General features: G+C 47.1%; 1 protein-coding gene across 1 annotated transcript in view; it reads right to left on the reverse strand.

The window, feature by feature from the left end:
* The window catches only part of dync2h1 (dynein cytoplasmic 2 heavy chain 1), a 557,731-nt gene that overhangs the window by 66,227 nt on the left and 471,609 nt on the right, over positions 1–19,895 (reverse strand). Inside the window, 2 exon segments of the mRNA XM_080731168.1 lie at positions 5,636–5,737; positions 6,705–6,812. Of these exon segments, the coding sequence (XP_080587294.1) occupies positions 5,636–5,737; positions 6,705–6,812 (210 nt within the window).

Consider the following 19,895-nt stretch of genomic DNA (forward strand, 5'->3'; position numbering starts at 1 on the left):
AAGTTTGACTTTTGCATATCTATATGACAGTCTTGGTCACTTTCCCCAAAATAGTTACTGGAAATTCGTCTCCAAACATGTAGAAATGCAAAATACTATTTGGAGAAGGTCACCAAGTCTGTCATTGATATGCAAATGTCAGACTTGATGAAACACATCTATGGCAGTCTTGACCCAAGGCTATAGCTTGTGAGCACCAGATATACAGTAGAATTTGAGAAATAGACATTTTGAGAGCATTTTGTCCTGTTTCTCACAAGATAGATTGTTGCTTCATGGTTAAAAAATGATTTGATGGGTTAGTCTTACAATTAATAAAAGATTCAGGTAGGGATTAGGATTAGGCAAAACAAGCCCATGACTAATTCAGGGCTGTTTTACCACATAGCACCTTACAATTTACAATTTAGGCATTTAGTAGACACTTTTAATCCAAAGCGACAATATGCAGGTAATATACATCAATATAATAAGCAAGATAACATGTCAGTACATCAACAACAATATAACAATGGCAATGCATATAGGAATATGCACCTAATCAGTAAAACAACGTTTCTAAAACCTAAAAATGCTAACTAGTTTCATATATGGTCATTGAGGGAAGGGGAGTGTTATAGTAGTTATGGGTATATGGGTTTAGGTGAGTCTTCTGAAGAGGTGAGTCTTCAGTCCACGGTGGAAGCTAGGGAGTGAATCTGTAGTTCTAAGTGCAACAGGAAGTTTATTCCACAGTTTGGGGGCCAGGAGGGCACAGGAGGGCACACTACCTTGGCGTAGTGTGCAGATTACCACACTCATGATTGCAAAATGCGCTTTGTTCACGCCCCCGTGTCTTAGGTTGGGTGCGGCAAGTCTTACGGTATGTATTGGGAGCTGATGGTAGGTGTGGCGCTCCACCTCAACTATGATGTGTTAAGCCCAGGGGTTTAGCACATTTTCTAAAATGGCTAGTTCCATTCCTTGATTCTGAATGGCTGGTTCCCTTTAATTGCTGTGGTATATGAGACTATAACCCACACCTTGAATCAGTTTATATCAAACCCAGGTGCGTTATTTCTTTCCACAGTGTTCCACATTGCAGCAATTATTTGCACCTGTGTTGTTGGCAAAAAAAAGCTGGGAACTACTTTCTTGTAGCTGGGAACTACTTTCTTGCAAACATTCTAGAATTATTAGTGAAATAATAATTATTATGTTTTCATATTGTAACCGTTTTAGAAAGCAATAAGCCACGCGAGGCATGTGGTTACCTGTATTTTATAACGGCTGAGAGGGTTGGAGTCACTCTGTTTCGCCTTGTGTCTCACCACGCCTCTCAGCCGTTATAAAATACCAGGTAACCACATGCCTCTTGTGGCTTATTGCTTCACTAAAGGATAAATTCCTGTGTTCTCAGCTGATGCGACAGTGAGCACAACATGGTGTGTACTGTATGTGTGCGCTTCAAGGTCACTCCGGGGGGTTGCATATTTTTTTTTAGAACAAACAGTCCCTGGTTGGATTATTTCTTTTGTCGCATGTTTGCATGTGTTAGCGTGTGAAGGTCCGTGGTATGCTAGACTAACTGCATGTTAAAATCAAAGAACAGCAGTTAATTAAACATGGCACTGTGTGTGGGGTGTGTGTGTGTGTGTGTGTGTGTGTGTGTGTGTGTGGTCAGGCGATGGTATCAGCCTCCCCTGGGAGATGAGGTGGGCAGAGGGAGAGGGGGAGAGGGAGATGAGGTGGGCAGAGGGAGAGGGGGAGAGGGAGATGAGGTGGGCCGAGGGAGAGGGGGAGAGGGAGATGAGGTGGGCAGAGGGAGAAGGGGAGAGGAAGATGAGGTGGGCAGAGGGAGAGGGGGGAGAGGGAGATATAATGGAGATGAGAGAGAAAGGAAGGAGCATGGGCGTGATGCAATGGCCTTGGGGTAGTGTGAGTCGTCTGCTTTATCATACTAAACAGTTTCCAAATGGTATGTGTGTATGACAAAAACAACGATGCCTGTGTGTGTGTGTGTGTGTGTGTGTGTGTGCGTGCGTGCGTGCGTGCGTGCGTGCGTGTGCAGGGGTGTCACACCAAATTCTGGGCCCTGGGCACAAGGATTCACTGCATTATTTTGTGCTTTAACTATTGAAAAATAGCAGATATACAAGTTGCGCTGAAGGTTTTTGAAAAACCTATATTTCTATGTCAGTGGTGCTCAAACCTTTTCATGTGAAGGACCCCCAAAACCATATGTATATGGCCATGGACTCCCATCTCAAAACATTTAGTTCCAGGGACCCCCCAGAAGCAAAATTTGAGTTACAAATGTTCGCTTAAAAAATACATTTATTCAAAGATTTGCACACATTCTCACGACTTTTCAAAAAATATCAGATCTACAAGCTCGCTGCGCGTCACTCTGTGCTGTGAGCTTGTACAGTATATCTGCTATTTTTCAATAGCTAAAATATAAAATAATGAAGTCCCCTCCACCTTGGGCCCAAGTAACTCAGTAACTCAGTCCCACTCCCCCCCCCCCCCCCCCCCCCCTTGTGACGCCCCTGTGTGTGTGTGTGTGTGTGCGCGCGCGTGCGTGTGTGTGTGTGTGTGAACTGTGACTTATTGCACCAAAACAATAGTAAGAAGAGAAAATTATCATTAACGTTCTATCCAGACAAACAGACCGCAACCTTATGCATTTTTATTACTCCCTTTCTCTTCTTTAACTGTAAACATATCTGTAACCAGTGGTGGAACGTAATTTACTTGAGTGTACTTTTGTACTACACTACAGATATTTGAAAACTAGATTGAGATTATTACGAAACATACATGAACCGCTGTAGCGCTGTTTTATACTTTGGCTATTTCCAAGGTTTGAGGAAAAACAGCAAAGAAAAATAGAGTCGTTTTACTTTGGTACTGTAAGTAAATCTTCACGCTGATATTTTGAATACAGGCCTTTACTTGCAAAAGCGTATTTTTTAGGTATTGCCACTTTTACTTGAGTAAAGAAAAATCTAAGTACAGAATACATCTTCCAGCACTGCGTGTGATGAGTCATGCTGCGTTTGGGGGTTGAAGTAGACCGTTCACTTTTCTTAGCAAGCTGAAGAGAGTTCTGCTGCTGGTGGTGGTGGGTGTCTCCAAGACAACTAACTTCTGTCACTTCAGTCATCAGTTGGAGAGTTTACAGATTAAAAACGACATAAGAGGTGCATTTGGAATGACAATCCGAGAGCGCTGGAGTGCATCTTGCATACCTCGCTAAAAACCCAGGACAAAACTCCACTCGTCCTAGACAATTTGCCCTCCTGGCCCCCAAACTGTGGAATAAGCTCCCTGTCGCACTTAGAACTACAGACTCACTCCCTAGCTTCCGCCGTGGCCTGAAGACTCACCTCTTCAGACTCCACCTAAACCCATAGCACTACTGTAACACTCCCCGTCAGTCAATGACTTTAGAAACGTTTTTTTCTTTTTTTTTCCTTTTTTTTTTACTGATTAGGTGCGCGGTCTACCTATGTTATTGTTTTTCTAGATTGATATTCCTATGCCTTGTTATATTGTTGTTGATTTACTGATATATTATCTTGCTTATTAAATTGATGTATTACCTGCTTATTGTAAGTCGCTTTGGATTAACAGCGTCTGCTAAATGCCTAAACTGTAAACTGTAAATTGTAAATTGTACTTTCTGCTCATTTGGAAATTCTATGTCACAGAATATCTCTCTCTCTCTCGTGCTCAGTCTCACGCTGTGCACTGTGAGCAGCTTATCGTAGTGCCATATGTCTGTCACAGTATAAACACAAACTCTCTCTCTGTGTGAAACTCCTCACAAACAAACAGCTCCTCTCTTGCGCATTCTGTTTTGTAATGTTTTTGGATCTCAAGGGAAATATTGCAGGTTCATACAGGACTGTACGGTAGGTAATGTTGTGGTACTACGCGGGACCACAATGTTTTTTTGGGGGGGGGGGGGGGGGGGGGGGAGCGGCGGTCTTTTATTTATTATTTAACCATAGTGGTTCTCCGAGTGGCTCTAGTGTACAGTAGAGTTCTCAACAGGCCTGAAAATTAAGGCCCCTAACTGGGCCCTACTGGGCCAGCCTGAGTCCCGGCCTGGCACTAAAAATGATCATCATGTTGGACCCGAAAACCTGAAAGCCCAAGATTTTATATATATATATATATATACACTGTTCAAAAGAATAAAGGGAACGCATAAGAATTGCAATGTAACTCCAAGTCAATCACACTTTTCGGATATCAACCTGGCCAGTTAGGAAGTAACACTGATTGTGAATCAATTTCACGTGCTGTTGTGCAAATGAAAAAGACACAGAGGTGGAAATGAGGCAATTTGTAAGACAACCCCTAAAAAGGAATGGTTTTTGCAGGTGGTGGCCACAGACCATTTGCCTGTCCTAATTTTTTCTCCCTGATTTTTGGTTAGTTTTGGATTTTGCCAGTGCCCTTACCACTAGAGGTAGCATGAGACGATATCTGCAACCCACAGAAGTTGCTCAGGTAGTGCTGCTCATCCAGGATGGCACATCAATGCGCACTGTGGCAAGAAGGTTTGCTGACCAGCCTACCACGTGCCCCAAGTCTACAGCCCTGATTGGCCCATTCAATTCACCCGCTCTTCGGGCGAGATGAAATTAAATATTTAATCTCCGGGGTCAGTCCACACTACACACCACCCACCAACAGGGGGTGGTAATGTGCGGACTGATTTATCAGGCTACATTGGTTAGGCTTCAATGCCGAGGTGCAGAGACAGACAGACAGGGATATGTGCCTGTTCTCAGTTGCCTGAGTGGCAGAGCCCGAGACTTGGCCCGGCCCGATCAATTAACATTTATTTTAGGCTCTGCACCCTAGTGTACAGGTCCTGATGGGGATTCAATAACACAATATTTACTCCAACATTCAAATTCAGACACCAACATATTTATTTTTATATACACTGTGATCCAGTAAATACATTTTATTCCTGAATTTTAATAGTGTTTGGCTCTCTTGGAATCTTTTCTTATCATAACCATTTTATTTCAAGCGCTTCATCGCTTTACAGGCCATTAACACAGGCAACCGTACAGAGCTGGGCAAGAAATCCACACAATTGGATCCTTCTCCCCTTGCTGATCTTTCCCCAAAACCATGTTTATTTTTATTTTATTATAATTTTTGTGGATTTTGAAGCTTACCCAGGAAGCTTCAAATGTGCAAAGTGGTTTCTTGCATATCTCTAAAATAAAAATACAAATTTTACCCCTAAATTCCAGCATTTTCAGACCAGAATGGTGTGTGTATTTGTATTTTATTGCATCTATACTTGTTCAATAGAAACATAATCCAATCAAGCAAACCCCTACAACAGTGGTTCTAAAAAGAATTCATATCAACGACCCCCAAATTAAAATGTATTTAGTCGCAGACCACCATCTAAAATATATATATATATATATTTTTTTTTTCCTTTTTTTTTTAAATAGCATACTTACTGTATGGCTTAGAGTGGTTAAACTGATCTTGCTATGTTAACTAATTTTAACCAGGGACCCTCTGGAAAGCCCTCAAGGACCCCTGGGGTTCCCCGAACCCCGCTTTGAGAACCACTGCCCCAGACAAGCATGTGTGCATGTGTTCCTCGTACCTCCTGGTTGAGCAGGGCGGTGGCCAGTTTCTGGACGTCGGCTGTGAGCAGGGACGTCCCTCGGATGACCTTGCTGAGTGCAGCCAGCGACTGATGGATTCCCTGTGACACATGGTGGACAACGTTTAACCAAGCCCCCAGTGAAGCTGCCGTCGTCCTGGTGGTCAAATCTGGGATTGCAAGATTTCCCGCGTTCAAAACGCTACTGCACGTGCGTCCAGGGGTGTTTCGGTCGCTACACGGGACACCACGGCGTTCCCACAGTATTATTGTTTTCCCCCGTGCAAGGTACAGCACGGTACAATTGGAAAGTTTGCATAAGAGGTTTACTGGTAAGCGTCCCACTGTGCATACATGTGACATCATTATATTAACATTCCCCTGAAGAAAAGAAAAATCTCCATTACACCACTGTGATATATTACAGTTTACATTTTAGGCATTTAGCAGACGCTTTTAATACAAAGCGACTTACAATAAGCAGATAATTATTATAATTATTATTATAGAGCTATAATAAGCAAGATGATATGTCAGAACATCAACAACAATATAACTATCAACAACACTATAACAAATGCATAGGCATATCAGTCTGGATAAAACAATAGCATAGGTAGACCATGCACCTAATGAGTAAAAAAACCCTAACCTAACAAATGCTAACTAGCTTCATGTATGGTCATTGAGTGTTACAGTAGTGTTATGGATTTAGGTGTAGTCTGAAGAGGTGATTCTTCAGTCCACAGCGGTGCATTTAATGTCACACAGAACAGAACATTTTAAACCTGCCACTGCTGTTTTATGACATTTGGTGATTTAATTGTTAAATATATGAGCAAAACGGGACCTAAGCACTTGAATCCCTGCATCCATATTCCAGGGGTAACACACAAAAAGAACTGATTTACAATCTCACAACATGTGGAAACACAAAATGTTCTTGTTTATCAGTCCAGCTAGGGTTAGCCAAGATTATCAGCAATATACATCAGAAACTGCTGTTTGTATGAAAATGTATGATTTCTGTTGATGTTATGGATATGGTGCTGAATATCTTGTCACACACCTGGACCAAACGTATGGCATTGAACTGCTCCAGAACGATGAAAGACAGTACCGGTGACCCTTGACCTTCTGAGGGAGGGGACACCTTCTGGTGAATCAGACTGGAACCCTACGATGTGAGAGAGAGAGAGAGAGAGAGAGAGAGAGAGAGAGAGAGATCTTTTTACACTCAATATCTGGAACATACTGTTTAACATCTAAGCAAGGAATACTGTTAGCGTATCACAACATAATATGGGGTGTTCGGTATCGGACAGACTATTGTCCTGCCAGGTACTTTGATGCCTGAAATCCCACAAACTCATATGTCTCCCCGATGGTCTAGTGCAGCAGTTCTCAAACTATGGGTCTCGACCCAAAGTGGAGTTCGCGGGAAGGTGCCTTTGGGGTCGCATATTGGCAACCAAAAAAAATGTTTTTATCAAGAAACTGTAAAAAAGGCTTGCGGAGTTATATTATGGATCACAAACAAACTTTAACAAGCAAGATGGGAGATCAATGAAACAAGATGAGCCGAGTGCTTCAGAGTTTAGCATGTGTAGTATCTCCAGTCTTGTCGTGTTTGAGGTGCTAGAAGTTAATATAGGATCAAATCAGCATGGGGTCCCATCGGGAAGTTCTTCTCGCACACTCGGAGCCAAGGAACGCATTAAAAAGCCTTTATTTGACAAAGATGGGAGATCATTCTCACACAGACAGACAACCAGAAAGTAACCAACAGTTGTGTCACAGACTCACAAATGAGAAAAACGCCACAGAAACGCCACGGCCAAAGATAGAAGCGAAAGCTGACTGGATTATTAAGATACTCTGTTCTATATTTTGGCAAAAGGCTTCAGTTTACAAATGTGTCAAGTGTACACTACAACCACACGGAGAGCCGATGCTAACCAACAAGAGGGGAGAGGAGAGGGGGGGGGGGCTGCACACGGTGGACGAGTACATGCCTGACTGCCTCTGTCAGGGGGGCCTTTTGTGCTTCCCTATTGTTAAACAACAGGCTACAACAACAACAGCTTATAAACCCTCCTCCTGCTCCTAATAGTTAGAGGGCTGCACGTAGAGGCCACAATGCCCCTTACACCCAGCCAGTACAACTGGGCTAATACATGCCTACATCTGGGCATATCGGTCGGATCGGTAGTTATGGACCTATGGGAATAAGGTGATGCCGTCATGCGCAGGCCGAGTTTGAAGCTCTTATTATATGCAAGCCGAGGTGACTCTGGCGCCGCCCTCAAGGCGAAAAAGGAAAGTATCAAACCATTCCTTAACGTTGTTTCCTCAAAAGAGGAAACTACGAGCCAGCTAGGAGTCGAACCTAGAATCTTCTGCTCCGTAGGCAGACGCGTTATCCATTGCGCCACTGGCCCTGTGCCCTGCAGGGCTTTTGTGTCCAAACCTGACTTCGGGGTGTGATGGCTTTGATGGCTGTAAGCCCATGTGCTCTTATGTCTCCCTGATGGTCTAGTGGTTAGGATTCGGCGCTCTCACCGCCGCGGCCCGGGTTCGATTCCCGGTCAGGGAACACAGCTTATGCACCTCCTGCTCCTAATAGTTAGAGGGCTGCTCGTAGAGGCCACGATGCCCCTTACAACTGGGCCAATACATGCCTACATCTGGTCGGATCGGTAGCTATGGACCTATGGGAATAACTCGATGCCGTGCACAGAACTCCCTCCGGTCGTCTGTCATGCGCAGGCCGAGTTTTTTTCAGAGTCAAAAAAATTATGTTTTCAAAAAACTTCTTTTTTTTCAAAAAACTTCTTTTTGTTTTTGGAAAAACCCTACTAGATGCGCCCCTGAGCAAACAGAGGCCGTTTTGGTATTGCAGCTGGAGAGCCTCATTATAGTAGAGCTAGAACAAACAAAAAGAATGGTCAGAGTGTTTGTTGAGGGTTAAAACCTGTCTAAGACTCAATTTTGAGCATATATTTATACAAAAAATATAGTTTTAAAAGCATGGTGTAGGCCCTTTAACGTTGCTTCCTCAAAAGAGGAAACTACGAGCCAGCTAGGAGTCGAACCTAGAATCTTCTGCTCCGTAGGCAGACGCGTTATCCATTGCGCCACTGGCCCTGTGGCCTGTGGGGCTTTTGTGGCCAAACATGACTTTGGGGTGTGAGTATCTGCCATGCCTGACTGCCTCTGTCAGGGGGGCCTTTTGTGCTTCCCTATTGTTAAACAACAGGCCCTGCAAGGCTTCTAAACCAATAGTGGTAACCACTGTACTCCCTCTAGTGGTGGTCTTCGATATCGGCCAAAACACTGTCCTGCCGGGTGCTTTGATGGCTGTAAGCCCATGTGCTCTTACGTCTCCCTGATGGTCTAGTGGTTAGGATTCGGCGCTCTCACCGCCGCGGCCCGGGTTCGATTCCCGGTCAGGGAACACAGCTTATGCACCTCCTGCTCCTAATAGTTAGAGGGCTGCTCGTAGAGGCCACGATGCCCCTTACAACTGGGCCAATACATGCTTACATCTGGTCGGATCGGTAGCTATGGACCTATGGGAATAACTCGATGCCGTGCACAGAACTCCCTCCGGTCGTCTGTCATGCGCAGGCCGAGTTTGAAGCTCTTATTATATGCAAGCCGAGGTGACTCTGGCGCCGCCCTCAAGGCCAAAAAGGAAAGTATCAAACCATTCCTTAACGTTGCTTCCTCAAAAGAGGAAACTACGAGCCAGCTAGGAGTCGAACCTAGAATCTTCTGCTCCGTAGGCAGACGCGTTATCCATTGCGCCACTGGCCCTGTGCCCTGCAGGGCTTTTGTGGCCAAAACTGACTTTGGGGTGTGAGTATCTGCCATGCCTGACTGCCTCTGTCAGGGGGGCCTTTTGTGCTTCCCTATTGTTAAACAACAGGCCCTGCAAGGCTTCTAAACCAATAGTGGTAACCACTGTACTCCCTCTAGTGGTGGTCTTCGATATAGGCCAAAACACTGTCCTGCCGGGTGCTTTGATGGCTGTAAGCCCATGTGCTCTTATGTCTCCCTGATGGTCTAGTGGTTAGGATTCGGCGCTCTCACCGCCGCGGCCCGGGTTCGATTCCCGGTCAGGGAACACAGCTTATGCACCTCCTGCTCCTAATAGTTAGAGGGCTGCTCGTAGAGGCCACGATGCCCCTTACAACTGGGCCAATACATGCCTACATCTGGTCGGATCGGTAGCTATGGACCTATGGGAATAACTCGATGCCGTGCACAGAACTCCCTCCGGTCGTCTGTCATGCGCAGGCCGAGTTTGAAGCTCTTATTATATGCAAGCCGAGGTGACTCTGGCGCCGCCCTCAAGGCCAAAAAGGAAAGTATCAAACCATTCCTTAAAGGGCCTATACCATGCTTTTAAAACTATATTTTTTGTATAAATATATGCTCAAAATTGAGTCTTAGACAGGTTTTAACCCTCAACAAACACTCTGACCATTCTTTTTGTTTGTTCTAGCTCTACTATAATGAGGCTCTCCAGCTGCAATACCAAAACGGACTCTGTTTGCTCAGGGGCGCATCTAGTGGGGTTTTTCCAGAAAAAAAAGAGGTTTTTTGAAAAAAAATAAGTTTTTTGAAAAAAAAAAGGTTTTTGAAAAAAAAAGTTTTTTGAAAGTGTTTTGAAAAAAAAAGTTTATTGAAAAAAAAAATTTGAAATTTTTTTTTTTTTTAATATATTTTTTTTTTGACTCTGAAAATAAAAACGGGAAACGCGTGTGACGTCACATGCGTCAACTCTCAGAACAGCACTGTTCTGAGAACCCGTGGAAAGCTTTTCATCTCATGTCTTCCCAAAACCAGAGAAAGACACAATGTACAGAAATAGGACTTTGTGAGGATAGAAGGTGCCAGTGGGACCCCAAAAAAAGGTTTTAAAATAGAAAAAGTGAAAATTCATGGTGTAGGTCCTTTAACGTTGCTTCCTCAAAAGAGGAAACTACGAGCCAGCTAGGAGTCGAACCTAGAATCTTCTGCTCCGTAGGCAGACGCGTTATCCATTGCACCACTGGCCCTGTGCCCTGCAGGGCTTTTGTGGCCAAACCTGACTTTGGGGTGTGAGTATCTGCCATGCCTGACTGCCTCTGTCAGGGGGGCCTTTTGTGCTTCCCTATTGTTAAACAACAGGCCCCGCAAGGCTTCTAAACCAATAGTGGTAACCACTGTACTCCCTCTAGTGGTGGTCTTCGATATCGGCCAAAACACTGTCCTGCCGGGTGCTTTGATGGCTGTAAGCCCATGTGCTCTTATGTCTCCCTGATGGTCTAGTGGTTAGGATTCGGCGCTCTCACCGCCGCGGCCCGGGTTCGATTCCCGGTCAGGGAACACAGCTTATGCACCTCCTGCTCCTAATAGTTAGAGGGCTGCTCGTAGAGGCCACGATGCCCCTTACAACTGGGCCAATACATGCCTACATCTGGTCGGATCGGTAGCTATGGACCTATGGGAATAACTCGATGCCGTGCATACAACTCCCTCCGGTCGTCTGTCATGCGCAGGCCGAGTTTGAAGCTCTTATTATATGCAAGCCAAGGTGACTCTGGCGCCGCCCTCAAGGCGAAAAAGGAAAGTATCAAACCATTCCTTAACATTGCTTCCTCAAAAGAGGAAACTACGAGCCAGCTAGGAGTCGAACCTAGAATCTTCTGCTCCGTAGGCAGACGCGTTATCCATTGCGCCACTGGCCCTGTGCCCTGCAGGGCTTTTGTGGCCAAACCTGACTTTGGGGTGTGAGTATCTGCCATGCCTGACTGCCTCTGTCAGGGGGGCCTTTTGTGCTTCCCTATTGTTAAACAACAGGCCCCGCAAGGCTTCTAAACCAATAGTGGTAACCACTGTACTCCCTCTAGTGGTGGTCTTCGATATCGGCCAAAACACTATCCTGCCGGGTGCTTTGATGGCTGTAAGCCCATGTGCTCTTATGTCTCCCTGATGGTCTAGTGGTTAGGATTCGGCGCTCTCACCGCCGCGGCCCGGGTTCGATTCCCGGTCAGGGAACACAGCTTATGCACCTCCTGCTCCTAATAGTTAGAGGGCTGCTCGTAGAGGCCACGATGCCCCTTACAACTGGGCCAATACATGCCTACATCTGGTCGGATCGGTAGCTATGGACCTATGGGAATAACTCGATGCCGTGCACAGAACTCCCTCCGGTCGTCTGTCATGCGCAGGCCGAGTTTGAAGCTCTTATTATATGCAAGCCGAGGTGACTCTGGCGCCGCCCTCAAGGCCAAAAAGGAAAGTATCAAACCATTCCTTAACGTTGCTTCCTCAAAAGAGGAAACTACGAGCCAGCTAGGAGTCGAACCTAGAATCTTCTGCTCCGTAGGCAGACGCGTTATCCATTGCGCCACTGGCCCTGTGCCCTGCAGGGCTTTTGTGGCCAAACCTGACTTTGGGGTGTGAGTATCTGCCATGCCTGACTGCCTCTGTCAGGGGGGCCTTTTGTGCTTCCCTATTGTTAAACAACAGGCCCCGCAAGGCTTCTAAACCAATAGTGGTAACCACTGTACTCCCTCTAGTGGTGGTCTTCGAAATAGGCCAAAACACTGTCCTGCCGGGTGCTTTGATGGCTGTAAGCCCATGTGCACTTATGTCTCCCTGATGGTCTAGTGGTTAGGATTCGGCGCTCTCACCGCCGCGGCCCGGGTTCGATTCCCGGTCAGGGAACACAGCTTATGCACCTCCTGCTCCTAATAGTTAGAGGGCTGCTCGTAGAGGCCACAATGCCCCTTACAACTGGGCCAATACATGCCTACATCTGGTCGGATCGGTAGCTATGGACCTATGGGAATAACTCGATGCCGTGCACAGAACTCCCTCCGGTCGTCTGTCATGCGCAGGCCGAGTTTGAAGCTCTTATTATATGCAAGCCGAGGTGACTCTGGCGCCGCCCTCAAGGCCAAAAAGGAAAGTATCAAACCATTCCTTAACGTTGCTTCCTCAAAAGAGGAAACTACGAGCCAGCTAGGAGTCGAACCTAGAATCTTCTGCTCCGTAGGCAGACGCGTTATCCATTGCGCCACTGGCCCTGTGCCCTGCAGGGCTTTTGTGGCCAAACCTGACTTTGGGGTGTGAGTATCTGCCATGCCTGACTGCCTCTGTCAGGGGGGCCTTTTGTGCTTCCCTATTGTTAAACAACAGGCCCCGCAAGGCTTCTAAACCAATAGTGGTAACCACTGTACTCCCTCTAGTGGTGGTCTTCGATATAGGCCAAAACACTGTCCTGCCGGGTGCTTTGATGGCTGTAAGCCCATGTGCTCTTATGTCTCCCTGATGGTCTAGTGGTTAGGATTCGGCGCTCTCACCGCCGCGGCCCGGGTTCGATTCCCGGTCAGGGAACACAGCTTATGCACCTCCTGCTCCTAATAGTTAGAGGGCTGCTCGTAGAGGCCACGATGCCCCTTACAACTGGGCCAATACATGCCTACATCTGGTCGGATCGGTAGCTATGGACCTATGGGAATAACTCGATGCCGTGCACAGAACTCCCTCCGGTCGTCTGTCATGCGCAGGCCGAGTTTGAAGCTCTTATTATATGCAAGCCGAGGTGACTCTGGCGCCGCCCTCAAGGCCAAAAAGGAAAGTATCAAACCATTCCTTAAAGGGCCTATACCATGCTTTTAAAACTATATTTTTTGTATAGATATATGCGCAAAATTGAGTCTTAGACAGGTTTTAACCCTCAACAAACACTCTGACCATTCTTTTTGTTTGTTCTAGCTCTACTATAATGAGGCTCTCCAGCTGCAATACCAAAACGGACTCTGTTTGCTCAGGGGCGCATCTAGTGGGGTTTTTCCAGAAAAAAAAGAGTTTTTTTGAAAAAAAATAAGTTTTTTGAAAAAAAAAAAGTTTTTGAAAAAAAAAGTTTTTTGAAAGTGTTTTGAAAAAAAAAAGTTTATTGAAAAAAAAGTTTTTTGAAAAAAGTTTTTTGAAAAAAAAAGTTTTTGAAAAAAAAAGTTTTTTGAAAAAAAGTTTTTTGAAAAAAAAATCTTTTTTTTAACTTTTTGACAGTTTTTGAAAAAAAAAATTTGAAAAGAAAAGTTTTTAAAAAAAAAAAATTTGAATTTTTTTTTTTTTTTTTTTTTTTTTTTTGACTCTGAAAATAAAAACGGGAAACGCGTGTGACGTCACATGCGTCAACTCTCAGAACAGCACTGTTCTGAGAACCCGTGGAAAGCTTTTCATGTCTTCCCAAAACCAGAGAAAGACACAATGTACAGAAATAGGACTTTGTGAGGATAGAAGGTGCCAGTGGGACCCCAAAAAAAGGTTTTAAAATAGAAAAAGTGAAAATTCATGGTGTAGGTCCTTTAACGTTGCTTCCTCAAAAGAGGAAACTACGAGCCAGCTAGGAGTCGAACCTAGAATCTTCTGCTCCGTAGGCAGACGCGTTATCCATTGCGCCACTGGCCCTGTGCCCTGCAGGGCTTTTGTGGCCAAACCTGACTTTGGGGTGTGAGTATCTGCCATGCCTGACTGCCTCTGTCAGGGGAGCCTTTTGTGCTTCCCTATTGTTAAACAACAGGCCCCGCAAGGCTTCTAAACCAATAGTGGTAACCACTGTACTCCCTCTAGTGGTGGTCTTCGATATCGGCCAAAACACTGTCCTGCCGGGTGCTTTGATGGCTGTAAGCCCATGTGCTCTTATGTCTCCCTGATGGTCTAGTGGTTAGGATTCGGCGCTCTCACCGCCGCGGCCCGGGTTCGATTCCCGGTCAGGGAACACAGCTTATGCACCTCCTGCTCCTAATAGTTAGAGGGCTGCTCGTAGAGGCCACGATGCCCCTTACAACTGTGCCAATACATGCCTACATCTGGTCGGATCGGTAGCTATGGACCTATGGGAATAACTCGATGCCGTGCACACAACTCCCTCCGGTCGTCTGTCATGCGCAGGCCGAGTTTGAAGCTCTTATTATATGCAAGCCGAGGTGACTCTGGCGCCGCCCTCAAGGCCAAAAAGGAAAGTATCAAACCATTCCTTAACGTTGCTTCCTCAAAAGAGGAAACTACGAGCCAGCTAGGAGTCGAACCTAGAATCTTCTGCTCCGTAGGCAGACGCGTTATCCATTGCGCCACTGGCCCTGTGCCCTGCAGGGCTTTTGTGGCCAAACCTGACTTTGGGGTGTGAGTATCTGCCATGCCTGACTGCCTCTGTCAGGGGGGCCTTTTGTGCTTCCCTATTGTTAAACAACAGGCCCCACAAGGCTTCTAAACCAATAGTGGTAACCACTGTACTCCCTCTAGTGGTGGTCTTCGATATCGGCCAAAACACTGTCCTGCCGGGTGCTTTGATGGCTGTAAGCCCATGTGCTCTTACGTCTCCCTGATGGTCTAGTGGTTAGGATTCGGCGCTCTCACCGCCGCGGCCCGGGTTCGATTCCCGGTCAGGGAACACAGCTTATGCACCTCCTGCTCCTAATAGTTAGAGGGCTGCTCGTAGAGGCCACGATGCCCCTTACAACTGGGCCAATACATGCCTACATCTGGTCGGATCGGTAGCTATGGACCTATGGGAATAACTCGATGCCGTGCACACAACTCCCTCCGGTCGTCTGTCATGCGCAGGCCGAGTTTGAAGCTATTATTATATGCAAGCCGAGGTGACTCTGGCGCCGCCCTCAAGGCGAAAAAGGAAAGTATCAAACCATTCCTTAACATTGCTTCCTCAAAAGAGGAAACTACGAGCCAGCTAGGAGTCGAACCTAGAATCTTCTGCTCCGTAGGCAGACGCGTTATCCATTGCGCCACTGGCCCTGTGCCCTGCAGGGCTTTTGTGGCCAAACCTGACTTTGGGGTGTGAGTATCTGCCATGCCTGATTGCCTCTGTCAGGGGGGCCTTTTGTGCTTCCCTATTGTTAAACAACAGGCCCCGCAAGGCTTCTAAACCAATAGTGGTAACCACTGTACTCCCTCTAGTGGTGGTCTTCGATATCGGCCAAAACACTATCCTGCCGGGTGCTTTGATGGCTGTAAGCCCATGTGCTCTTATGTCTCCCTGATGGTCTAGTGGTTAGGATTCGGCGCTCTCACCGCCGCGGCCCGGGTTCGATTCCCGGTCAGGGAACACAGCTTATGCACCTCCTGCTCCTAATAGTTAGAGGGCTGCTCGTAGAGGCCACGATGCCCCTTACAACTGGGCCAATACATGCCTACATCTGGTCGGATCGGTAGCTATGGACCTATGGGAATAACTCGATGCCGTGCACAGAACTCCCGGTCGTCTGTCATGCGCAGGCCGAGTTTGAAGCTCTTATTATATGCAAGCCGAGGTGACTCTGGCGCCGCCCTCAAGGCGAAAAAGGAAAGTATCAAACCATTCCTTAACGTTGCTTCCTCAAAAGAGGAAACTACGAGCCAGCTAGGAGTCGAACCTAGAATCTTCTGCTCCGTAGGCAGACGCGTTATCCATTGCGCCACTGGCCCTGTGCCCTGCAGGGCTTTTGTGGCCAAACCTGACTTTGGGGTGTGAGTATCTGCCATGCCTGACTGCCTCTGTCAGGGGGGCCTTTTGTGCTTCCCTATTGTTAAACAACAGGCCCCACAAGGCTTCTAAACCAATAGTGGTAACCACTGTACTCCCTCTAGTGGTGGTCTTCGATATCGGCCAAAACACTGTCCTGCCGGGTGCTTTGATGGCTGTAAGCCCATGTGCTCTTATGTCTCCCTGATGGTCTAGTGGTTAGGATTCGGCGCTCTCACCGCCGCGGCCCGGGTTCGATTCCCGGTCAGGGAACACAGCTTATGCACCTCCTGCTCCTAATAGTTAGAGGGCTGCTCGTAGAGGCCACGATGCCCCTTACAACTGGGCCAATACATGCCTACATCTGGTCGGATCGGTAGCTATGGACCTATGGGAATAACTCGATGCCGTGCACAGAACTCCCTCCGGTCGTCTGTCATGCGCAGGCCGAGTTTGAAGCTCTTATTATATGCAAGCCGAGGTGACTCTGGCGCCGCCCTCAAGGCCAAAAAGGAAAGTATCAAACCATTCCTTAACGTTGCTTCCTCAAAAGAGGAAACTACGAGCCAGCTAGGAGTCGAACCTAGAATCTTCTGCTCCGTAGGCAGACGCGTTATCCATTGCGCCACTGGCCCTGTGCCCTGCAGGGCTTTTGTGGCCAAACCTGACTTTGGGGTGTGAGTATCTGCCATGCCTGACTGCCTCTGTCAGGGGAGCCTTTTGTGCTTCCCTATTGTTAAACAACAGGCCCCGCAAGGCTTCTAAACCAATAGTGGTAACCACTGTACTCCCTCTAGTGGTGGTCTTCGATATCGGCCAAAACACTGTCCTGCCGGGTGCTTTGATGGCTGTAAGCCCATGTGCTCTTATGTCTCCCTGATGGTCTAGTGGTTAGGATTCGGCGCTCTCACCGCCGCGGCCCGGGTTCGATTCCCGGTCAGGGAACACAGCTTATGCACCTCCTGCTCCTAATAGTTAGAGGGCTGCTCGTAGAGGCCACGATGCCCCTTACAACTGGGCCAATACATGCCTACATCTGGTCGGATCGGTAGCTATGGACCTATGGGAATAACTCGATGCCGTGCACACAACTCCCTCCGGTCGTCTGTCATGCGCAGGCCGAGTTTGAAGCTCTTATTATATGCAAGCCGAGTTGACTCTGGCGCCGCCCTCAAGGCCAAAAAGGAAAGTATCAAACCATTCCTTAACGTTGCTTCCTCAAAAGAGGAAACTACGAGCCAGCTAGGAGTCGAACCTAGAATCTTCTGCTCCGTAGGCAGACGCGTTATCCATTGCGCCACTGGCCCTGTGCCCTGCAGGGCTTTTGTGGCCAAAGCTGACTTTGGGGTGTGAGTATCTGCCATGCCTGACTGCCTCTGTCAGGGGGGCCTTTTGTGCTTCCCTATTGTTAAACAACAGGCCCTGCAAGGCTTCTAAACCAATAGTGGTAACCACTGTACTCCCTCTAGTGGTGGTCTTCGATATCGGCCAAAACACTGTCCTGCCGGGTGCTTTGATGGCTGTAAGCCCATGTGCTCTTACGTCTCCCTGATGGTCTAGTGGTTAGGATTCGGCGCTCTCACCGCCGCGGCCCGGGTTCGATTCCCGGTCAGGGAACACAGCTTATGCACCTCCTGCTCCTAATAGTTAGAGGGCTGCTCGTAGAGGCCACGATGCCCCTTACAACTGGGCCAATACATGCCTACATCTGGTCGGATCGGTAGCTATGGACCTATGGGAATAACTCGATGCCGTGCACACAACTCCCTCCGGTCGTCTGTCATGCGCAGGCCGAGTTTGAAGCTCTTATTATATGCAAGCCGAGGTGACTCTGGCGCCGCCCTCAAGGCCAAAAAGGAAAGTATCAAACCATTCCTTAACGTTGCTTCCTCAAAAGAGGAAACTACGAGCCAGCTAGGTGTCGAACCTAGAATCTTCTGCTCCGTAGGCAGACGCGTTATCCATTGCGCCACTGGCCCTGTGCCCTGCAGGGCTTTTGTGGCCAAAACTGACTTTGGGGTGTGAGTATCTGCCATGCCTGACTGCCTCTGTCAGGGGGGCCTTTTGTGCTTCCCTATTGTTAAACAACAGGCCCTGCAAGGCTTCTAAACCAATAGTGGTAACCACTGTACTCCCTCTAGTGGTGGTCTTCGATATAGGCCAAAACACTGTCCTGCCGGGTGCTTTGATGGCTGTAAGCCCATGTGCTCTTATGTCTCCCTGATGGTCTAGTGGTTAGGATTCGGCGCTCTCACCGCCGCGGCCCGGGTTCGATTCCCGGTCAGGGAACACAGCTTATGCACCTCCTGCTCCTAATAGTTAGAGGGCTGCTCGTAGAGGCCACGATGCCCCTTACAACTGGGCCAATACATGCCTACATCTGGTCGGATCGGTAGCTATGGACCTATGGGAATAACTCGATGCCGTGCACAGAACTCCCTCCGGTCGTCTGTCATGCGCAGGCCGAGTTTGAAGCTCTTATTATATGCAAGCCGAGGTGACTCTGGCGCCGCCCTCAAGGCCAAAAAGGAAAGTATCAAACCATTCCTTAAAGGGCCTATACCATGCTTTTAAAACTATATTTTTTGTATAAATATATGCTCAAAATTGAGTCTTAGACAGGTTTTAACCCTCAACAAACACTCTGACCATTCTTTTTGTTTGTTCTAGCTCTACTATAATGAGGCTCTCCAGCTGCAATACCAAAACGGACTCTGTTTGCTCAGGGGCGCATCTAGTGGGGTTTTTCCAGAAAAAAAAGAGGTTTTTTGAAAAAAAATAAGTTTTTTGAAAAAAAAAAGGTTTTTGAAAAAAAAAGTTTTTTGAAAGTGTTTTGAAAAAAAAAGTTTATTGAAAAAAAAATTTTGAAAATTTTTTTTTTTTTAATATATTTTTTTTTTGACTCTGAAAATAAAAACGGGAAACGCGTGTGACGTCACATGCGTCAACTCTCAGAACAGCACTGTTCTGAGAACCCGTGGAAAGCTTTTCATCTCATGTCTTCCCAAAACCAGAGAAAGACACAATGTACAGAAATAGGACTTTGTGAGGATAGAAGGTGCCAGTGGGACCCCAAAAAAAGGTTTTAAAATAGAAAAAGTGAAAATTCATGGTGTAGGTCCTTTAACGTTGCTTCCTCAAAAGAGGAAACTACGAGCCAGCTAGGAGTCGAACCTAGAATCTTCTGCTCCGTAGGCAGACGCGTTATCCATTGCACCACTGGCCCTGTGCCCTGCAGGGCTTTTGTGGCCAAACCTGACTTTGGGGTGTGAGTATCTGCCATGCCTGACTGCCTCTGTCAGGGGGGCCTTTTGTGCTTCCCTATTGTTAAACAACAGGCCCCGCAAGGCTTCTAAACCAATAGTGGTAACCACTGTACTCCCTCTAGTGGTGGTCTTCGATATCGGCCAAAACACTGTCCTGCCGGGTGCTTTGATGGCTGTAAGCCCATGTGCTCTTATGTCTCCCTGATGGTCTAGTGGTTAGGATTCGGCGCTCTCACCGCCGCGGCCCGGGTTCGATTCCCGGTCAGGGAACACAGCTTATGCACCTCCTGCTCCTAATAGTTAGAGGGCTGCTCGTAGAGGCCACGATGCCCCTTACAACTGGGCCAATACATGCCTACATCTGGTCGGATCGGTAGCTATGGACCTATGGGAATAACTCGATGCCGTGCACAGAACTCCCTCCGGTCGTCTGTCATGCGCAGGCCGAGTTTGAAGCTCTTATTATATGCAAGCC

The sequence above is a fragment of the Nannobrachium achirus genome (assembly GCF_963921795.1).
Source record: "Nannobrachium achirus genome assembly, chromosome: 8".
NCBI lineage: Eukaryota > Metazoa > Chordata > Actinopteri > Myctophiformes > Myctophidae > Nannobrachium > Nannobrachium achirus.